Here is a 20462-nt window from a genome sequence, read left to right on the forward strand (position 1 = left end):
ACTTAAATAAAAAAAAAAAAGAAAAGAAAAAGTCAAATTTTATTCAAGAAAAACAAAACACCCATTGCCACCCCTCAGCTGGCCAGACCTGGCTCCACAGTCAAAAATTCAGGACATTTCCCCTTTCCTGAAGGCCACAGTGTCCCCAGCCCAGCACAGAGTGCCCAGTTCTCGGGGATGGTCCCTCTGCAAGAGCCTCCTCTGGTGTGAGTGCATCAGCGACCACGAGAAGAGGCAGGGGCTCGCCTCTGCTCCCACTGCAGCCCAGATGCCCAACAGACAGTTGCAGCCCATCGGCTGGCTCCTTCGCTGCTTCAGCCCTGCTGTCCCCACATGCCTGTAGCTGGCTGTCCCCCTTGAGAAGGGGGTTTGGGCGACTAAATTAGAAAGGCTGAGCCCTACACCGGAGAGGTGGGAGCAGGACGGCATAAGCAAGGCATGGAAGGCAGGACAGGCTCACAGCAGTTCAGGGCTGGTCCCCCTGCACCTCCAGCATCAGCGGTGATCGCACTACAGGCACACATCACCTGCAAAGAGGGCCAAGAGCTGAAATCCCTCCTTCCCAAAAATTCACTGCATGTTTGCCTGCCTGTGGGGATGTGCTGCGGTGGCCGCCCAGGGAGAGTGGGATGCTGTCAGGCTGGGAACCAGTGCCATCGGCCTTTTCAACCACAGTGCTCCATTAAACAGCCATCGGGAAGAAGGGAGAGCTGATCTGGCAGAGGTAGCAGCTGGGCAGAGACCAGGTATAACCGGGTAGGGGGTGCTAATGAGATCATCGGCTTAAAAATAAACCAAAACTGAGAGAAGCAGCATTGCTCATGAGGCTGTTTGGCATGACGCCCACTCCAGCCCACCCACGACGGAGGAGGCACGTTCAGCAGGGGACAACCTGTGCTGCGGAGGGGAGGGCTCCCTGTGGGGCTCAGCCACAGTGTGTCCCCCTTGCTCTACCCCATCACAGGTGGCAGCACCCCAACAAGCCCAGGGGATGGCTCAGCTGCCTTCCCATCTGTGCTTTGGCTCTGAGGAAGGGGTACCCCACTTCAGCTCCCCCCAGCCCTGTTGGGGCAAACCAACAGCACCACCACCTGGCCCCTGCCGAATGAAAGGGAAAGGCAACAAAACAAAACCCACGGCACAAACGGAAAGGGGACTGCTGGGCACCAGCCCGAGGCTGCCGAGAGGGAGCGAGTCACTCTGCGTCCCGCCAGCGTCGCCCCCGCTGCGAGGCACAAGTCCCCGTGTGCTACAGCTCCGACTGTGAGCGGGAGATGCGTGGGCCCTTGCGTATCTCCTTCCGCTTCTCCTCCTTCTTCCTCCGCTTCTCCTCCTCCCGCAGCGCCTTCTGGAAGGTGTCAGCACTGGGGAAAAACTGCAGGGTGACAGCAGGGGGTCAGCACCGGGGAACCCTCGCAGCCTCCTGGATGCACAACCGCCACAAACCCACCGAAATCATCAAGCACGCCCCATGGTGCCAGGGGGCTCGAGGCTGGATGCAGCACAGGGCGAATGGGGTCCCAATGCTCCCATGGGCAGGTGGCCACAGGAGCAGGGAGACAGCATGGGGTACCCAAAGCCAACCGCAGTCCAGCCGGGGAATTTGATGCACGTGTTTCGTCCAAGCTTCCTCCATATTGGGGGTTTTTGGCTGTTTCCCACCAAGCCACCCATTCCCTTCCCAGCTGGCTGCCTGGAGCCACAATGGGATGGAGAAGCCCACGGGGCAAGCTGGTGGCATTGCTGTCTTACCTCAGAGTGGTCCGTTTTAAAGGGATTGCGGTAATCGGGCGATTTCTCACTGATTCCCAGCTCCTGAGCCATCTGCAGAGCAGAGTGGAGACCGCGTCGGGGAGTGGTGCCTCCCACTTGCACCCACCCATGACCAGGGTCCCCTTCTCCTCATCAGCACCCTCTGTGCTCTTCCCCCATCCCTCAGCACAAGGACATCCCTCAGATGTGGGGTACACCCCCCCGCCCTCCTTTTAACCCAAAAACCTCACACTCCAGACCTGACAGCAGAAAGGGAATGCAGTGGAGGGGGGGGACACTGGGAGCCGTACCAGCCCCAGGACCTGGGAGTGGGGTCCCTGCTCAAACACGCCCGTCAGGTTGCAGAAGCCGATGCCCCAGCGGATGAGGCTGTTCCAGTTGGAGTTGCGGTCGAAGTAATGGTGCACAATCTTGGGGAAGCGCAGGACGACGTCCCCGAAGAAGGCGGTGTTCTCCACCACATGGGAGTATGCTGTGGGGACAGCCACCCAACCTTGTTGGCACACTGGTATGCGTGCCTCGCCCCACCAGCACCTATGTCCCTGCCGGAAGGTGGGGAGGCTGGGGGCAAACAGGAAGGCTCCCCAGTATGAACTGGTCAGAGAAGCAAGGTCCCTGACAGACAGGGACTAGCCCAGGTCTGGTCTGGGTGCACAGGGGTTTTGTACCTACCCCAAAATCAGTCCCAGGAGGAATACTGGTGATACATCAGAGCACTAGAAAAGGGAAAGGAGTAAGGACTGGAGAAGACCTACCATCCTTTATCTTCTCGTCCTGAGGGAAAGGCCCATCGGGAGGCACGTCAGCAGCAATGAGCACAGCCCGGGAGTCCTCCAGCACCTGCCAGAGCCTTCTGTTACCATCCTACCCTGCCAGCCATTCACCATGCCCTCAGGGCACCCCAGGGGTGCTGCCCCAGCCACCCCACTTAAAACTGCATGGCATCCTCCCTTCAGGTCCTAAATCCCACCTGCCTGCCCAGTTCTTTGATCCCATGGAAGCCCCTGACACTCACCGCTTCTCCTGCCCACCCTCCCTGGCCCCACAGCACACTGAGCCCGTATGGTGGCCTATGCTGTGGCTCACTTTGAAGAGTCCCTTGAGCATGATGTCAATGATTTTGTACTGCTGGTTGACGTCATTGAGCTCGATCAGGTTCTTCAGCGCATTCATCTGGTCCTTGCGCTTCACCTCAAACAGCTTCTTATCTGCACCACTGTCAAGGGTGCCACCAACATGCTCCTACCATGTTCCCGCTCTCCCCCTCTGCCAGGCACTCAGCACCATCCCAGACCCCCCAGTTCTCCATGGGATGCCCAAGGAGGAGACACAGGTTTCATGCAGCCCCTTTGTCCAGACAACCCAGTGGGCTGCTTAGCAATGCTGGGTGCTCGTGTGGAGCTTTCTACTTGCCAGCCCCTGCTCTGGCAAGGCTGGCAGGTAGAGGCTGCAGAGAAGGATACAGATTTCCAAGCCAGAGTCCACCCTCTGCTTTTCCAGGTCTGCGAAGCTGCCCCAGGGCAGCAGCAGTGCCAGCAGAAAGGGCCAGATCAAGAGAAAATCCATGTTGGCCGCTGCAGCCTGGAACAAAACAGACCAATAAGGACCAGTGAGGACACTTACTGAGCAGAGGCCACCCGAGCCTCTCCCAGAGCGGCTGCTCAGGACCAAGGGCACACTGCCCTTGGCACGAGGGTCCTTTCCCGCCTCTCCCTTGTGCCCACGAAGGCTTTGAGGGAAACGGCAGCCAGAGCAGGACCATGGGGCAATGCAGCAGCTGGCCCACTCTCCCCTGCAAGGGAATCCTGGTCTACCCCTCCCTCTCTACCTGCCTCCACTGCTGGCTGGGCACCCAGGGATCTGACTGACCACTAATTCAGGAGAAAAAATAAGTCCTATGTCTTCTCCCAGAAATAACAGCTAGCTTTTTGCTGGGTTTGTGAGTGAGAGCAACCCAGCAACTGAAGCAGCAGGGCCAATGGGAGGAGGAAGATCACCACAGGGCTGAAGTCCACCTCTCCTTCAAGCACCAGGCTTGACCGGCTCAGCCATCTCACTTCACCTCTTGGGGTGCTGGCACCTGGACCCTTCCCCTCGCTACAAGCCAGGTGCCAGCTGCAGGCCCCATGCCAAAAAGCAGCAGTTGGGTGACCTGGTGGTAACTCTCCCCTCACCCCAAACATGTCCCTCCCCAGACAGCACCCGAGGCTCTGCAGGGGTGCAGTTGGGCAGAGCCACTCCTGGCCACGAGGGTCCCTCAGACAAGGCCAATGTGCAGAAGAGAGGCTAGAGGAGGAGGTCCTTGAGAATGAGGACCCTGATCCCTGGGATGGCCTAGACCTCAAGAAGGAGAACAGTACGTTGGTCTCCAGGCGGCAGGACTCGAGACATCCCTGTCTGCAGGGACGAGGTTTCCACGGAGCCAGGCAGTGGCCACCGGCCATTATTGAAGCGGTAGCTCCTTCAGAGGCATCCCCCAAGACACCTGCTGCTCCCAAGGGACAGGCAGACACGTAAGGCCACCAGAGCTGCCCTCACCCTGCTTCCCCACTCCCCTCCTGAGCCCGAGCTTGCCTGCCCAGCCAAGCTTCCTTCTGCAATGTCCTAACACTGGAACAGAAACAAACCCTCTCTTCACACCAAATCTGTTTTGCCCTTCATTGTTTTTCTTTTTTAACCAAATATAATTTTCAACCCCAGGCCCATGAGTGAGGCAAGGTGGGCACCACCAGAAGCTCTCCCAGCTCTGTGAGGAGCAACATCTCCCAGTCCCACCATCCACCTCCCACCAAGGCTGAGCCAAGCACCCCCACATCCCCAGCTCGGGCAGGGAAACGGCATCAGGCAAACATGAGAAACCCTCTGCATTTCTTTTTGCTGTTGTACTTTGCAAAAGGCAGCATCCCTGGAAGGGAACAGATCAGAGTAACTACAACCAGCATCAGAGGAAGACACAGCTGACCCTGGAACAGGCTCCTCATCACAACTTGCGTTTCAGGTGCAATGCAGAGCACAAGCATCTCATGCTGGGGACCGGGGTCTGTCCCCTTTGCCTGCTGTGGCGCAAGGCTTAAGGCATAGTCCAGCCACCCTGCAGGCCGCAAAGCACACCAACAGGCTGAGGCCGGAAGGAGAAATTCTCCAGCCCAGGCAAGCAGGTGCTCTGCTAGACCCACCAGCCTGGTCGGCTTCCGATAGACTGCTTCACCTGCCAACAAACACGACTCAAGGGCCTGGGGCCTGGCTCAGTGAGGGGGTGCGAGTCCCCCCTCTGCAGAGCCTCCCATAGCTGCTTGCTCCCTCCCAGGGTCTTGGAGAGGAGGAGGAACAGCAACTCAAAAGCACAAACTGCGACTGCCCTGGGACCCGGGCTCCTGTTTGCCCTCAGATCACATACACGGACATAAGGACCAGGCTGGCTATTTGCTGGGCTCATGGCAAATTGGAAAAAGACCTCAGAGGCAGCTGATGGCCTCCAGACCAGACTGAAAGGCAAACAGCAGAACCGCTGCCTGCGATGGCTCTGCCACACTGCCTGCAGCAATCCCAGCGTGCCTGGTCAGGGCAGGGGCTCCCACATTCCCTGCTTCTGACACAGGAGCCGGGTGGCTGGAGAAGGCCCCATGGCTGTGACTTTGAGCTGCAAAGAAACCTGTTCAGGCAACAGCAGAGCAAAGCATGGCTCTTGGCCAAAGTAGTTGCTGGCCAGCTGGTTGCTGCAGCAGAAAGCCCACCAGCCCACCTTGCTGCCCTCAAGTCTCAGAATGGAGATGGGCTTTTCCAGAGACACGACAGCAGACACTGTGTTATAGATTGTTGGTGTTTTCAATGAAAAATTTTTTCATGACTTTACAAATCCTCCTGAGGCAGCCCTACAGATTGTGCCGTGGGACGAGGTCAGAAGAGGAGGACCAGAGAACCACGCCATACCAGAAGCCCATCATCTTTTTGTCTGACCCCTTCCCTGCTGACACTCATGCTCGCATCGGAGCTACTGACCACCATCGTCCATCAGGGCTGAAACACCCCAGTGAAAATGAAGCAAGAGAAGCTGTGGTCTTCATCCAAGGAAAAGTGAGGCTGCTAATGGCACGTGGGAATAGCTCGAGCTTACTTCCCTTTGCTGCCCTGCCCCTTTCACCCCATTTTAATAGCAGAAGACGTTTCCTCCTCTCCAGGCTGGACTATGTAAGCGCAAGGATGCCAAAGCTTCTTGCAGATGTTCCTCCATGCTCTCCCCGCGAACCCTCCCTTGCGTTTTCACACCCGCTGAGGGATGAGATGAGACAGAAACACTGCAGAGCTGCTCCTCTCTTCCCTCCCTGCTCCTCCCTGAACCGATCCCTGCCAAATCGTCTCTGCCCTGTGCTCCCAGAGCAGTCCAGGAAGCCAGGTCCTGGCCTGATGCTACAGATGGGAAGGAGTTTCCACCAATATTCCCTCGCAGCCCCGGCCAGCTGGTTGCTTCAGCAGAAAGCCCACCAGTCTGTCTCGCTGTCTCCCATCCTCTTAATTTAGACATGTTTTTCCAAAGACACGACAACAGATGTTGTGTTATAGATGGTTAGTGCTTTCCATTAAAATATTTTTAATGACTTTATAAATTCTCCTGCAGGAGCCCCATCTGAACTGAGCATCCCCCTGGATTTATTCGCTTAATGAGCTGCCAAGGCAGAGCTATGCTGCCACGCTTTGGCTCCCCAGAGGGACTTTCGCAGGACCCCCACCCCTCCCCTCTGCAGGGCACCGAAACACACAGGGGAAAGCATCATCAGCCAGCTTGGCCCGGGAGCACACTGTGGCAAAACAAGGAATGAAAACTCCCCGCCCCACGAATCCATCTCTGAGCCACTCCTCCGTCAAGCAGATGAGAATGAATCTCTTGTCACAGCTGAACCAAAAGCTTGAGAAGTGAAACACAGGCTGCTCAGACTTCTTCTGCTGGGGCATTTCTATACAGGGCTTAAAGGATCAGGTGCTTCAGTGAAACGACAACAGCCGTTTACATCAGCTTGCCTCAAAAGTCCCTCCACCACCAAAACCAGATCTCACATACCGTAGGGACGGCTGCCAGCCGTGTTAGGCAGCCCCGGACGAAGCCAGCGAGCTGCTGTGGTTTCCACCAGGGACGGACCCGCCCCAGCCACCCCCGTGTCCCCCATCCCGCTGGAGGGGGTCAGCGGCACCCCGAGGGGCTCCGGCGGCCGCGGGCACCGGGAGTTGAGGCTTCTCTGTCAAGCACCACTGAAACTAATGGCAATCGCGCGGGGACGGAGGCGTGGAAATCGGATTAGCGGAGACCACCCGGCTGGGAAACCCACCCGGAGCCGTGTCAAGTGGAGGCAGCCGGCAGCACACGTGGGGGGGATGCAAACCCACTGGGTGGGGATGCAAACCCACGGGGGGTAGCGGGCTGCCTCCCCGGTGCTGCCGGCAGCCTGCTCCCTGCACCCGCTCCAACACGGGGCTCCAGCCGGAGCACGGGGCGACGGCAGAGCCCCCCGGGTGGGGGCAAAGCTATTTAACCAAAGGTCCGGGGAGGCACCCCCGGGGCCGCCCTGCCCACCCCGTGCTCCCCGGAGCGGCCCCCGGGCTCCCCCCGTCCCGCCACAGCCCCGCCGAGACACCCCGGCCCCCTCCCGCAGGCTGCCCCTCACCTGCGGCCCGAGCACCGGTACCGGGCTGGGCGCTCACGCCCGCCGCGCTGCCATGCTGCCGCCGCCGCCGCCGCTGCCCCGCCCCGCCCCGTCACTTCCTGAGCTCCCGCCCCGCCCCGGCCCCGGCCCGGCCCCCCGGGGCTGGGGAGAGGCGGAAATGCGGCCCCCGGGGCTGATCCTGCTGCGTGAGGGTTCCCCCGGCTCTGCCAGGGAAGGAACCTTGGTAATGAACGCCCCAAGGAGAAAGCGGTGGTCTGGGGCTGTTCCCTGGGGGAGCATCCGTGAACTGGAAGAAGTCTCCTCTTCCCAGTGGGACAAGTGGTGTATCTGCTAACCCCTTCCCAGGGGTCGGGGCTGGAGCCCCCCAGCAGCCCGGCCGGCCCGGAGGACGGGGGCCATCCCGCAGCACCACCAGCTAAGGCAGGGGAGCAGAGCCCTTCTTCCCTAGCACCTGCCGCCCGTGTGCCGCATCGTTTTCACCAGGCAGTTCTGTATTTTGATAACCAAAGAGCACCAGCCAAGCTTCATCCCACACAGAAAAGGAAACAAGGAGCCATTTCAATAACAGGGCTTTATAAATTACTGTCAACAAACCTTTTTCTGAAAATTAGCTACAAATGACTTCCTTTGTCCATCTTCTTTCTACTACTCTCTGGGAATAAAAGGCAGGATGAGGTCTCCCGTTCCATTCTTGCCTTGTTCTTCTGCTGCATGCACCACATATTCTCATTTCAATCTCCAATGTGTGAGAGGGACACAGCCACACTTCCCAGACATCTGCCATTCACAGCATGAGTGGAAACCAAAGGGAAGGCATGGCTGAAACTCCATCGTGCTACTGGAATTCCTACATTTCACACATCACCGACGGGAGGTTTTCATTACTAAAACAACTCTCCCCCAAGCCATGGAACACACACACAGACACACACCCAAAACCCATGTGAGAAACACCAGAGTGGGTGAATCTGAAGAAAGTTCTTTCTTAGAAAAACTGATGTCAAAGCTTGGTTTTGACCAGAGGACTTTGTCTTCCATGTTCATGACTATCTTATTCAGGTACCCACCACTGCTGAGCTTTGAGTGCATCCAAAGCCCTTCCTAACAACAAAGATTTGAAGGCTTCCTCGTACGTGGAAGAGCCAGAAATTAGAAACACCTTCAGCAATGTAACAAGACCTCCTGTCTACCTTCCCTCAACCCCATACAGACAAGCAAAGGCAGTGCACAGAAACTTCTTGGGGCCGGATGGTTTCCACCTGGACAACTTGCACTCAGAGCATCCCACCACAGAGCGGTAGCATCACATTGGGGGTAAGCATGAGGACAAGCTACGCCTCACAAATAACAAACACCTCACCCGCCACAGGCCCTGCACATGGCTGGTGACAGTGTCCTACAGTGCAGGAAGTCCCCACCCCAACAGGAAATCACTACTGGGGCCACTTCCGTTGCTGCTACCTGTCTGGGGCAATGTGGTGTGATGAAACAGGAAGGCAAAAGCAAACAATCCGAGAAATAAACAAATACTGCATCAGGCTCCCTCTTTCTCCACAAGTAATGTGGGAGCAGGTCCTGCTTCTCATCCACGGAGAAGAGGAGGATTCAGTTCTCAGTGGAGGACTCTGAGGCCAAGCAGAGCACAATTTGGTAACCCCACTCAGCAGTTTCCGAATGCTCACTGTACTTTGAAAGTGCTCAAGTCATCTTAGCGCTCCCACGACTTCACAGGCACACTGGCGCTGGTTAGCACACAGACGGAGGTAAAGTGATTGCTCATCCTCCAGGGAAATCAATACAGGAATTGTTACTGCTTTGAAGTCCCGGGCTCCCTGCCTCGCTCTGCTTTCATCAGACCACCTCTGCCATAGAGATGAATGCAATCCCAGCAGAGACACCCATCTTTCATCCCAAATGTCTCCTCATTTCCCAAATGTCTTCCCAAATTTGGGGATGATTAAGTCTTTAATCCCAAAGTTAGCCAAGTGTAGCAACTACTCAGAGTTTTTCCACTTCTGTGTGCCTTCAGCTGGAACAAGGGAAGGATTAAGTATCCCTTCTACCGCTGTTACACCTACCAGCCTCATATCACCTCTCCAAGGCCCAGCAAAGGATACACAATGTCCTGATGTTTCACCCAAGTGCTCCTCTGTCCCGGGAGGCGCTTCAGCAAGGTCTGGATGGTCCCTGACTGCACTGGCTCCACCTGGCAATGACTGCTCTGAATCTGAGCAGTCAGAAGAAAGAATGACATCCAGACCAAGAGGAAACTGTTGGCCTTGTTCCTTTATATCTCCCTCCCTCATCTCCACACAGAGCAATGAGACCTTCAAACTTTGATCTGGGGGGAATCAAGGGGCCACCCAATATGATGACACAATTTAGGCAGCTGCTGGCATCACTCTTTCCAGTTTCACCGAACATCCCTCAAGGCAGTAGGCCAAGCTAGCAGCTGCAGGGTTGTTCTTCGTCTTGAACCTCCTCAAAGGAAGTTTATGACTCCCCATCAAAGGCTAAAGCAATCCCCCAGGGATTCCCTTCTCATTTTTCAAGGCAGTCACCGCTCTCTTACCTGACAGAGGAAGAGGTGAAGAGCATGAGATGTGGCCTCAGGCAGCTCTGCTAAGTTGGCTTCTGCTGCCTCCTGGAGAATCTGGCTAATTTCTTTTTGAGAAATAATATTGCTGCTCTGATATCTCAGAAACTTGAACAAGGAAAAAATAGAGGCATTAAATAGTGAAAGACCCACAGATTCCAACCGTGACTCATCTCCTGGAAAGACCTCTTCTATGTAATGGGATGCTGCAGCACCTTAACCACAGACCTGACTTTTATATCACTTCTAATAGAACCAGTGCAAATATCTGCATTGACAGCGCTCTGATTTATAACCAGACTTATTTTGGTTTAGGTCGGCAAGGAACTGAAACAAACCAGGTAACCTTTAAAAAGTAAAATACAAGTAACAAAGTTTCACAGACCCATCATGTATTTGGAGGGGGAAAGTTCACATTAATAACCCCCTCCTCTTGTCCACTGCTTTAGTGTGAGGGCTTTCGTTTTGGTACTTCTGCTGGGTAGGACCACATTCCCTCTCCTGCTCGCAGGCCCCAGGTACGGCAGGGTAGTAGGTAACTCCCTGCCCTGAAAAGTCAGGTCTCTAAGGTCAAAGATGGGGAGATGAGCTGTGATGGCAAGCAGAGATCTCGAGGCCCTCTGGAGAATCACAGCATGCTCCCTGACGGGCAACAGCAGTTGCATGTTCTCTTTAGGTTTCCCCTCTCCACTCCAGGGCTCCTAGATCATATAAATAAATGCTACAAACACCAGAAGACCAAGATGTGTTCACTAACAGCAGTGAGTTTCTGCAGGGTGCAGAAGGGAAGTTAACTTGAAAGTATCATTATTATAGAGCACAAATATAGTGACAGACAAAGCCACAGCAGTATCTGAGATTGCATGTGCTTAGGGACTAAGTTCCAATAACTGACCCACATGAACTGCACCAACATACTGGGAGAAATGGAGAACAGCCTCCCCTTCCCCTGCTCACCAAAGCCATCAGCCTGAGAACTTCCGGCTGCAGAAAGGACTTCTGGCCCCCATTGAGCAGTGTGAAGAGCAGGAATCGGTGCCAGGGCTGTGAAGCAACATGTAGGGCTGGGAGAGAAGGAGAAGCCAATCAAAGACAGCTTTAATATCAGCCAAGTGACAGGCTGGACCCGGATAAGGACAGTCTTCAATGCTGACCCCAAGTTTTCTCTTCTAGACCTCACGCTGTGAAACACTAAGGGGATATTTTGCTCTGTTCTTACTTGCTTTTTCATCTGTCACTCTTTGGGCAAGAGTTTAGTCATGAGGACAAAAGCTTAATAGCTTTTTAAAGCAGAAAATACATTTTGTCCATCTTTGTGCTGGTACAGGAAGAGAAACCTTCTCCTGGGGTGCATGTCATAAAATAGTAAGGGATATCTTTAGCCCAGGGCTTTAAAAATAATACCCTCTGGTTTCAATATGAGGACAAGTTTCCTGACAACGGGTTTTATTTAGCTGCAGAATACTCTTTGGGGAATGAAGAAAGACTTATAACATCAGCTGCACAAACCGAGCCTGGATCTGCATCAGAGAGCGTACTACAGGGACCAGCCAGGCTGATGGCAGCAATGCAAACAATCAGTAGAGAAAATGTTCTTAATAAGGAGCATATACGACAAACAGAGGTAAGGCTCAAGGTCACCGTCTGTGACAGTGTAAAGTCTCTCCCTGAACGCTGAAGTTGAGTGTTATTACCTTGTATTTATTGCAGGTTAGGGTGTATTTCTTGCATGGGCTGGACAATTAAAACAGGTCAGCGATATAACGTATTACACTATGGCAACTCACGAGAGTTTCAGGAAGGTCCCTCTTCCACTGGCACTCACATAACCTCCCTATTGCCACTACAAGAATCTTTTCTATGGGGAAGCACCACTGAAAAATAATGTAAAATGTCTGGGGGATATCTTTTAGCTGGTGGAAATGAGAAGGTACCAGCACTGTGCACTGAGCCTCATCTGAACATCTGGAAAATTCTCTGGACCAAGAGACAGTTTTAGAAAGCCTCAAATGAGGCAATTCCTAGAGGTAGAGCCCAGGCCACGCTCTTTGCAGTGCTCTCGGATCCTTCAGTCAAACATAGCTATGACCCTTATTCTGCTTGGAATGAGGAGACTCCTGTTGTCGCTGTTGTGAACTTCTGCACCACAGCAAGAATTTAAGCAGCCAAAGTGACAGGTTCAGCTGTTGCTAAAGCAGCATTTCATTAGCTTAATCCAAAACCAGAGGAACCTCCCCATAACATGCCACCTTTTTTTCTTTTTTTTAAACCCAGCCTTTTAATAGCCTCCCTTCAGCTACTGGCTGTCATTCATCTGCAGTATTACATTTTCATTCAACTACTTCCACTCTCCCACCAACGTCCCTTTTGTCTGGTGTTCATTCACTCCATCCCCTCTTCTCTCAGCATTTAAATGACTGAGTTGAACAGACCAGGGTACCGAGAACTTGCTGTCTGTTTCAAGATCGGAGCCAGCACCTGGACTTTGTGGCAGGAGGCTGCCAAAAAGCAGAAGGGTCTATTCTTCCCCCCAGCTGTACAATGCTGTCTTATTCCATTATATTGCTAATGTGCTATACATGAAGGCTGGTACAGACTCTGGAAACCAAGGCCTGTACTCGCCCCTGGAAATCTAGAACTTCCAGCTTCCATTCCCTAAGGCCGCCTAGTACCCTGTTCTCATTTCTCCTCCCTCAGGGACAAACTGTGGCCAACACTGTCCATGTGAAAAACACACCTCATATTCAGATCCTCCCTCCCCGATATCTGTGGTCTAAAGGTTTGCTACAATCGGCCTGGAAATGAAAGACTATTTGTATACTCCCCCTATTCCTAAACCTTATTCTCTTACCATATGGGGAGGTAGGGAATGACTTTTTTCCTTCTGGAAAGCATTTTGGTGTCCAGAGCCAAAGTGAGGGCTCATGCCTGCAGGGGAGCCAGGCACTGTGATTTCATCCCACAAAGCACATGACTAACTTTAGGCATACAAATAATTTTTCTTTTTGGGCATAAACTCAGTAAGCATCTGCTCCAGGGAACTACTGGATGGAGATCAAAGATCTCAAAATCACTGCAGGAGGGAAACCCAAGAGAAGGAAGAGCAGGAATACTTTACCAACATCCTGGTTCTTCACATACAGGTATTCCACTAAGGTTTCCAGGCAGGCAACCACAGCTTGAGAGAGCAGCAAGTCCTTCTGGAATACCAAGAGAGGGGGAAAAAAAGAAGAAAATAAAAAAGGTCAACAGCTATTGCAAGAGGAAAATTCATAAAGTGGCAGGATCTGAAGAGCATGTCGCACAGGAAAATAACACCCTTCATCTCTGTCACAGGATGCAACGTGCTGCAAATTATCTGTCACATCAAGGAGCCAGACAAAGGCACAACTACTTATTCTGAGACTAAAAATAATTAAGTAACAGCCTCCAAAGAATAAAGATGGGAGGCCAACATCGCTCGAGAGAGTAAAATGTAAACTGATGCACTATCCCCTGGAGCCCAACATCACTTAGGCAAGTTAAATGTACACTGATGTACTACCCCCCAAAGCACCTTTCCAGGGGCGTGGGCGAGGGACTAAGATTTGTCACACTTTTCCCACCTCTGTCCCTATGGGTGCAGTGTCCCTGCAGAGCAGGAGACGGGAAAAAAAAGAGATCGTCATTAGTACATAGAATTTCAGCTATCCAGTTCAGCAGCAGGGAGTACTGTGTAGCTTGCATTTTCCCTCCTCCTCCTCACACATCTGTAAGGGGTAGAAAATGCAGGCAGAAGAAAAAATAAAAGGCAGCCCCTTAAGTTCTACAACAGGGTGGTTTCTCCTCAGGTTAGCGCACCTGCTTGAAGCCCAACAACACTGGTGTTGTTCCAAAAGTTGTATTTTATATACCTGCAACTGGACATGCACCAAAAGGTTCTGCAGACTGACAACAAGCAAGAAGACCTGCTGCATGGCAAGCGGGTGCAAGGCAGCATCCTGCAGTGATGATGGCTGTGGTTGCGTAGCACCTTGGGCTGTGTTTTGGCCAACAATCACCAGCAGAGAGGAGGAGAAGTTCTGTCGCAGAACAGCTCTCAGAAACTGCATGATGCTCACTAGACAGGGAGACACTTATTAGTGTGTGTCAGTGTTTTTCCTCTCTCCTGCCCTGTGTGTTGGTGTCTGTGCAATAGCATGGGAGAGGGAGAGGAGAGAAAATTTGGGCTTCAGGGCCCACTGGAGTTGCCCAGCAGCTGCTGACAGCTGCAGGCAGGAATGGCAACATGAGTTCCCTTGTTTGTCTCCTCCCTGTGAGACACTACCCCACTTCACGCTCAGTTCCAGATGTCACTACCAACCTCCAAGGATGATTTGTCCAAATCCAGCAGAACTCGACAGCTCCCTTTTGCCCTTTTCTCACCAGTTACATACTCCCAAAGCCAAATGGACCAAAGCTTCCACATTCCCACCAGCACCTGCACCATCCCATCCCATAGTCACCAGTTCTCCCTTGTTGCCTGTAGCATGGCACTAGCAGCTGCTTCCAGTCAAATCCCTGTAACAGATGCAAAATACCTAATAGCAGGATTGGCTTCTTCTTTCTGAAGATGACTGCATTCAGGACTTTTGTTAAGTCTAGAGAGAGTGTCTGGTGAACCTAGAGGAGAATGAAATACAAGAGAATAAATGGTGTTGGTCTGGACCAAGTAAAAAGCTCCCTTAAATACTTTCATTCCTTAGACACTACCCCATAATAACCACTGAAAAAACAAGGGGACAGCAACAGGGTTTCAGGAGTTTGATCCAGAAGGGAGAGTCATATCACTGGGCCCTCAAGCTCACCACCAGCCGCCAGCCCTGCGCAGCTTCCAAACCACAATGCAACTCATTTGCTTGTCTCGCGCTCACTATCTTGTAGGCCCTCTGGCACGTGGCTGGCAGGCTGCTGAGCACATGGAGTAGCAGGAACAGCCATCACTAAACATGGCTTAGCCCTGCACCCAGTCAGCAAGACTGAGGAGCCAGGCAGTCAAAAGCCAGCAGTGACAACAAGAATCTGGCCCTGCCTGCTGGAACTGGGAAGCCTGCAGAGAGCCCAGGGCTTGGAACTATAGCATGAGTGAAGGAGGCAGAGGAGGTTAAGGGCTTGGGAACTAGGGGAAACAGGAAAGGTGGGCTTGACAGGGCAGTACGCGATACACTGTTTCCCTCACAGAGCAGCCACTGAGCAGCAATGGCATAAAACCTCACAGGGCCCCAGAGGCAAATTCCTTCAAACCATCTTCTGAAGAAAGAAGTGTTCAACAGGAGAGCTAGGAGCACCTCCTGCAACAGGGTGGCTGTGGTTAATTGTCTAACAACTGACAAGCCAAAGCCTTTAATAGCCTACCATCCATGACCCATGTTTATCCACAGGCTTCTGCTAAAGCCAGTAGCAGTAACACAGTTAACACGCAAACTTGCTATGGCCAGACAAGTCCTCACTATTAACACCAGCCTGAGATGAATGCGACCATTTCTCTGAGCCATTGTTCCCCTCTAAAAAACTGCAGGCTTGGGGAGACAGCCTGGCATCAGCTCACATTCACAGCCACAAAGGCCAAAGGCTCTCTTACAAGGGCCTCCAGGAAGCTTTGCGCAGCTTCAGCTATACTGAGCAGCAGAAAGCAGTTAAAGAAGCGAGCCTTCCTCTTATCCCATCTCCTTTCCCCTCAGCAGAAGATTAGAAACACTGAAGCTTAGAAATGCTGAAGATCAGAAACGCTGAAGCATCCTTGAACCACTTCCATTTGCCACCTGCATCTGTAGTTTCTTTCCCCATCTCTGGTGCAAGAAGGATTCTGGATTGTAGGTCACAGGACATCAAGCCAGTGAGGTATTGATGAAGCCAAACAACAGGCTTATAAGCCACTAAATGATTGCACTTCAAGATTCAATATGAGCTGAGAGTGTCAATCCCAGAAGATGAAGCTCAACAGTAGCCACTAGAATGTAATCCCTTTTAGGACTGGCACAACACCAACCACGCAGACACAGCCCTGACTTGGAAACTGAGAAGGTAAATTGTGTTCAGTACTTAACAGGGCAGGGACAGGCAGGTCTTGCTATGCATTCACACAGCTGACAGTCTATAAAAGTCCCATGCTGTAAGGCCTAAGCAGAGGCAGCACATCCATGAAGCAACAGGTGCAGACTTGGTCTGGGTTGGCCTTTTGGAAAATGTCTTCCCTCAGCATTAGAAAACCAAGCCCTGCCTCTCTGTGCAGATGCACACATGTCCTTAATGTGATTTTTATCATCTGTGAATAGGTGCACTGACTCCCAAAGCACATACTCTGCAGGTCATAACTGCAAAAGCAGAGCTCACAACTCATGATGCGCTGTTTAACTCCATATCAAGTGAGGGAGAGAGGCCTGGGTAGATACTTCAAAAGGAAACATTATCCCCTTGTGTTGGCATTAGAAAGTGCTTCCCTTGAAGTTGTAATTCCAGCATTAGCTGACAACTCCAGCTTAGTTCTCTTGTCAGACTCCAAAGCGTCACATACAAAGACAGCTGCCCACATTTGTATGAGCTTGCTAATATTGAACACTTACTTGCCAATAATAGGTTTGGATTGTGACTGTGCCAGTATTGATCATTTTAGTAGCAAAAAAAACCAGTTTACAACACGGGAGCTGTGTCTCCCACCCCCAGCTTTCCCTTGAGAAAGTCCTTGAAGTGTATTTTGCTCTGTCCTGAGGAAGAAAGTGATTTTGATCAGGGGGGCCATGTATGCACTTTTCCCCCCAGGATTTCTGCCCCTCTCTAACTCTCCAATGATTCGGGCCTCAGCCTTCGACAACATGCTAACTTCCAGTCCTGCTGGAGAAGCACAGAAGGAAATAACTTATGGACAATAACAAAAGAGCAACCGCAGCAAGCAGATTCTAGGCCAAAGAAAACCACGTTCCTCTGCTAATGAAGATTTTTTTTTCTTAAGGTTTAGCCATTCCCTGAATCTGAACACTAGAGTGGTTCTAACCTCAGTATTGTAGCGATGCTGATAAAGTAAGAGGGACGCAACCAACAGCCATCCAGAGCACAGCAAGGCATCCTCAGATGATAGGTAAGCAGGTTCAGAGGGAGGGGACCGCAACCAGGTGTGCTCCAAAACCTTCTGCAGGAGCTCTAGCAAGGACACGTTGGAGAGCAGCACAGCCACTGCTGCATGGGAGAAACATAATCAGAGAGGCTGACGGGATGGCACAGGTTAAACCAGCTTGACAAGCAAAATAGAAGTGCAGCACACGCCCCTGCTGCAGTGAGGCAGCCCCAGCTGCCACGGCTCATCAGAGTAAGGCTGTCCAGCTACGCTGGTATTCATCTCCCACAGCACAAGCAACCACTCAGCCAGCTAATAAAATGACCAGCCTTCAGCTAACACAGCTGGAAAGTTGGTTAGAGCTATTCTCTATTATTGTTTAATTTTTTGAACCATGGCAATACCAGGACATTTCAAACAAGGCATGAAAGCCCCACTGCTGTGTTTTATGAACAAGAAAAATACAGTGGTTCTGTCTCCCAGCAGCCAATTCCTGAATCATCAGAAGGCAGCAAAACCAAACCAAACTAAAACAAAACCACCAACCTAAAAAACCTCATCCCAAATACAAAATGGTCTTTGTTAACTGCAGTGCTGTATCTGGAAAGGGAAAAATCCACATCGCCTGCTGAGACAGTGAGAATACAGTCTCTGATGGCCAAGCTACAACCTCACTGAGATTAACTTAGCAATCAATACAATCTTGTCTCACCTCTCTGTTGACTACAAGGTGTTGTCTGATGAAGGCTCCAGTACAGAAAATTCAAGGATGGCTGCAGGAGGTCAGTGTCCCTTGGCCTGCATTTCCCACAGAGATTACTGACTGGAAACAAAAGAACATGCATAACACAGACACCAACAAACAGAGCACCTAGCATAAGGAAGAAGTCTGTAAGTGGGGAGCGAATTTGGACAAGAGCAACACAACCTGAAGTGAAAATAAACAGAGCATGGTACAGAAAAAGCAATAGGCATCTACCCTAGAGTGTTTGCTTTAGACTGGACAGTACAGTGGAGAATGATAACAGGGAGGGGGCGATAGAAAAGGGTATACTAAAGGCATATATCACATTGGGCAGTAATGAATCCAAGAGCAACAGCCTAAGTTACCTGTTTCCACAGAGTGAGTTTGATCCTAATACTAGGTCAGCCATAAACAGCCATGTGCCTGTCTCACATGGTGACCAGATTTGGGGGTGGCATGGAGAGCTGGCCTCCTCCACTCTCATCTACTCTGCTCACACTAGGAATAAATGTCCCATGTATGTTGTAAGTACTAAACAATTTGGAACAATGTTTAGCAAGAGTTTGGGAGGGAAATCGAGGACTGCAGGGCTCAGCAAAACTGTCACAGGAGATCTTTTGAAGAGCTTAAAGTCTGAGTAAACAATTCTCAACAAGCACCCATCAACACACCTCCCCACACCCCTTCCATCTATGAGCTGGTTTCACATAAGCCTTGTCAGAGGAGAGTGCCCTGCACACCCACCCCTGAAGAGCATAGCCTGGGGAGCCAAGCAGGGAATGAAGGGGGTGGCTGGGGCAGGGAGAGAGGTGTGTTGAAAAATACACAGCAGAAAGCAAGAGCAGAAGGAGCTTGCGACTCCTGGGAGCAGCTGAGCTGTGCTCTGAAATCACAGCAACTAAAAAGGACTGGTATAAAGAGGACATGCTCCTTCCATACCCCCAGTTCCCTTAGCTAATGAATGTCTGAGAAACACTGCTTCTTTACAAGGGCGACATAGGCAGCCCTGAGACATGGAACACTTCAAACTGAAGGGGATGGTCCTTCAAAGTCTGCTGGAGAGATCAATTTGTCAGAGCACGGGAGAGATGAGAGGATGGATCAGCTGAACTTCCCTCTAGCACTTTTTTTTTCCCCACAGCCTGCATGAAACTCCAAGAGCCAAATAAGAAGAGAGAAATTGCCAAGTAAGGATCAACAGACAAGAAAGCAGGTTGCGGTATGGTGAGTAAACACACATGGCCCACTCTTCTGTGTCTGTAGGGTGGAGTGGGCAAGTCCTGCAGCTGGCTGGGACCCATATGCTCTGGACTAACACTCCAGGGAGAGCCCAGGTTCACTAGGCTGCTGGTCCCTGTGGCCGGAACCCCACAGCAGTGTGTTAGCAAGTGTGGATGGGGAAGGATGTTTCAGGAAGCACATCAGCAATACCGTCATATGCCAAGTCAACAACAGTCACAGACCCTGAAATCACGTCACAGCCAGGAGAATACTTTGGCCACCTTCTAAGTTTCAGACAATAAATGTATTGTAAAAGCAAGAGGCAGAGAACCTGGGTTTTGTTGATTGAACTGGGAGCCAGGGCTCTTTACAATGCTCTGGCTATGAAAGTATTTCAAAGCAACCGTAACTGTAATGCAAGGTACACCTTCTCTCAAAGGACTAAGAGCCAACCCCTAATCATCTTATGGAGCAATTAACAAATACAGATCAAAGCCCCCTGGGAGAAGATGGATGCACAGACTCACCCTGGTGAAGCAGCTTGAAGTCTGTGCTGTCCAGCTCCCTCACACCCTTGCTCCGCAGCTGCACCAGGAAAAGGAGGCTCAGCAAAACAGGCAGGTTCCTGTTAGCTAAGAAGGGCACAAACAGCTTAGCTTGTCAGTGAACTCTAAACTGCTGTACCTTAAGCATGACAAGAATTTTTAATTTTCTGGCTCAGGAATGAGAGTGTGTTAAGGGAGGCAGTATTCCCCCTTGACACACATACACTCTCAACTTAATTCTCATCTCTTCAGTCCTCTCTGGATCAGGCCCCCTTTCTGCCACTGTGCGTTAGCCTGAGTTACACGCTGGATCCTGCCAACACCATTCTAGGAACTACTAGAAAAGAGGGGGGAAAAGGAGGCTAGAGTCTTTTATACCCTTAGTGAACCATGTAAGGGGCATGGTCACTGCACATTCGAATTGACACCTCTAGTAAGTTAGAAGTCACCAGCCCTTTGCAGTCTGCCCTCTTACCATCTACTTCACCATCACTGGCAGCCCATACTTTCACAGCAGGCCAGCACCTCAGAGCACTCAGCTACGCAGCACTTGTTCTCCAGCATCCTGTGAGGCTTCAAAATGCTGCCCGTCCCACTCCACAGGGCAGAGCACAGACAGTAGAGGTGAGAGCCCCGCATGGGAGGTCTGTACATGAGGAGAATGGAGCTGCTCAGACCACCAACCCCCAAGGCCAACCCCCTCCTCGTGTATTCACTCTTCTGCAGCACTGTAAACAGGTAAAGATTTTGCACTGTGTATAGCCATACCTACAGCAAGCAACTATCACCTCCAGAAAATGTCTTCACAAAGGCTCTCAAGTTTTCAGTTTTGAGAAGGAAACATTTACAGGTGTCT

General features: G+C 51.8%; 2 protein-coding genes across 3 annotated transcripts in view; both read right to left on the reverse strand.

Moving 5' to 3' along the window:
• Positions 1-22: 22 nt before the first annotated feature.
• CCDC134 (coiled-coil domain containing 134) lies at positions 23-7518 on the reverse strand. 2 transcript variants are annotated; one of them, XM_064453401.1, is made up of 7 exons: positions 7431-7518; positions 3237-3354; positions 2860-2981; positions 2529-2613; positions 2076-2245; positions 1753-1824; positions 23-1375 (listed from the first exon to the last, which is right to left on the reverse strand). In XM_064453401.1, exons 2-7 carry the CDS (start codon positions 3337-3339, stop codon positions 1250-1252), a joined length of 678 nt encoding a protein of 225 aa, XP_064309471.1. In that variant the 5' UTR covers positions 3340-3354; positions 7431-7518; the 3' UTR covers positions 23-1249. The 2 variants fall into 2 exon arrangements, with proteins under 2 accessions (XP_064309471.1, XP_064309464.1); XM_064453394.1 differs by having other exon boundaries at positions 2064-2245.
• Positions 7519-7922: 404 nt separating this feature from the next.
• MEI1 (meiotic double-stranded break formation protein 1) overlaps positions 7923-20462 on the reverse strand; it is a 39658-nt gene continuing 27118 nt past the window's right edge. The window contains exons 22-31 of the mRNA XM_064453361.1: positions 19589-19693; positions 17808-17918; positions 17036-17217; positions 14586-14667; positions 13920-14125; positions 13145-13226; positions 10984-11090; positions 10003-10134; positions 9548-9657; positions 7923-8207 (exon numbers count right to left, since the gene is read on the reverse strand). Of these exons, the coding sequence (XP_064309431.1) occupies positions 8162-8207; positions 9548-9657; positions 10003-10134; positions 10984-11090; positions 13145-13226; positions 13920-14125; positions 14586-14667; positions 17036-17217; positions 17808-17918; positions 19589-19693 (1163 nt within the window). The 3' untranslated portion in view covers positions 7923-8161. The remainder of the gene's footprint in view (positions 8208-9547; positions 9658-10002; positions 10135-10983; positions 11091-13144; positions 13227-13919; positions 14126-14585; positions 14668-17035; positions 17218-17807; positions 17919-19588; positions 19694-20462) is intronic.

This window comes from Phalacrocorax carbo, chromosome 1 (assembly GCF_963921805.1).
Source record: "Phalacrocorax carbo chromosome 1, bPhaCar2.1, whole genome shotgun sequence".
NCBI classification, from domain to species: Eukaryota; Metazoa; Chordata; class Aves; order Suliformes; family Phalacrocoracidae; genus Phalacrocorax; species Phalacrocorax carbo.

What these genes read in the sequence shown, in the direction of transcription:
- CCDC134 (XM_064453394.1), bottom strand. Translation starts at nt 3,339, where the DNA reads ATGGATTTTCTCTTGATCTGGCCCTTTCTGCTGGCACTGCTGCTGCCC. An exon ending in TGCTCAAGGGACTCTTCAAA is followed by an intron (nt 2,614 to 2,859) that starts GTGAGCCACAGC and finishes AGGCTCTGGCAG; the next exon opens with GTGCTGGAGGACTCCCGGGC. An exon ending in TTAAAACGGACCACTCTGAG is followed by an intron (nt 1,376 to 1,752) that starts GTAAGACAGCAA and finishes GTCACCCTGCAG; the next exon opens with TTTTTCCCCAGTGCTGACAC.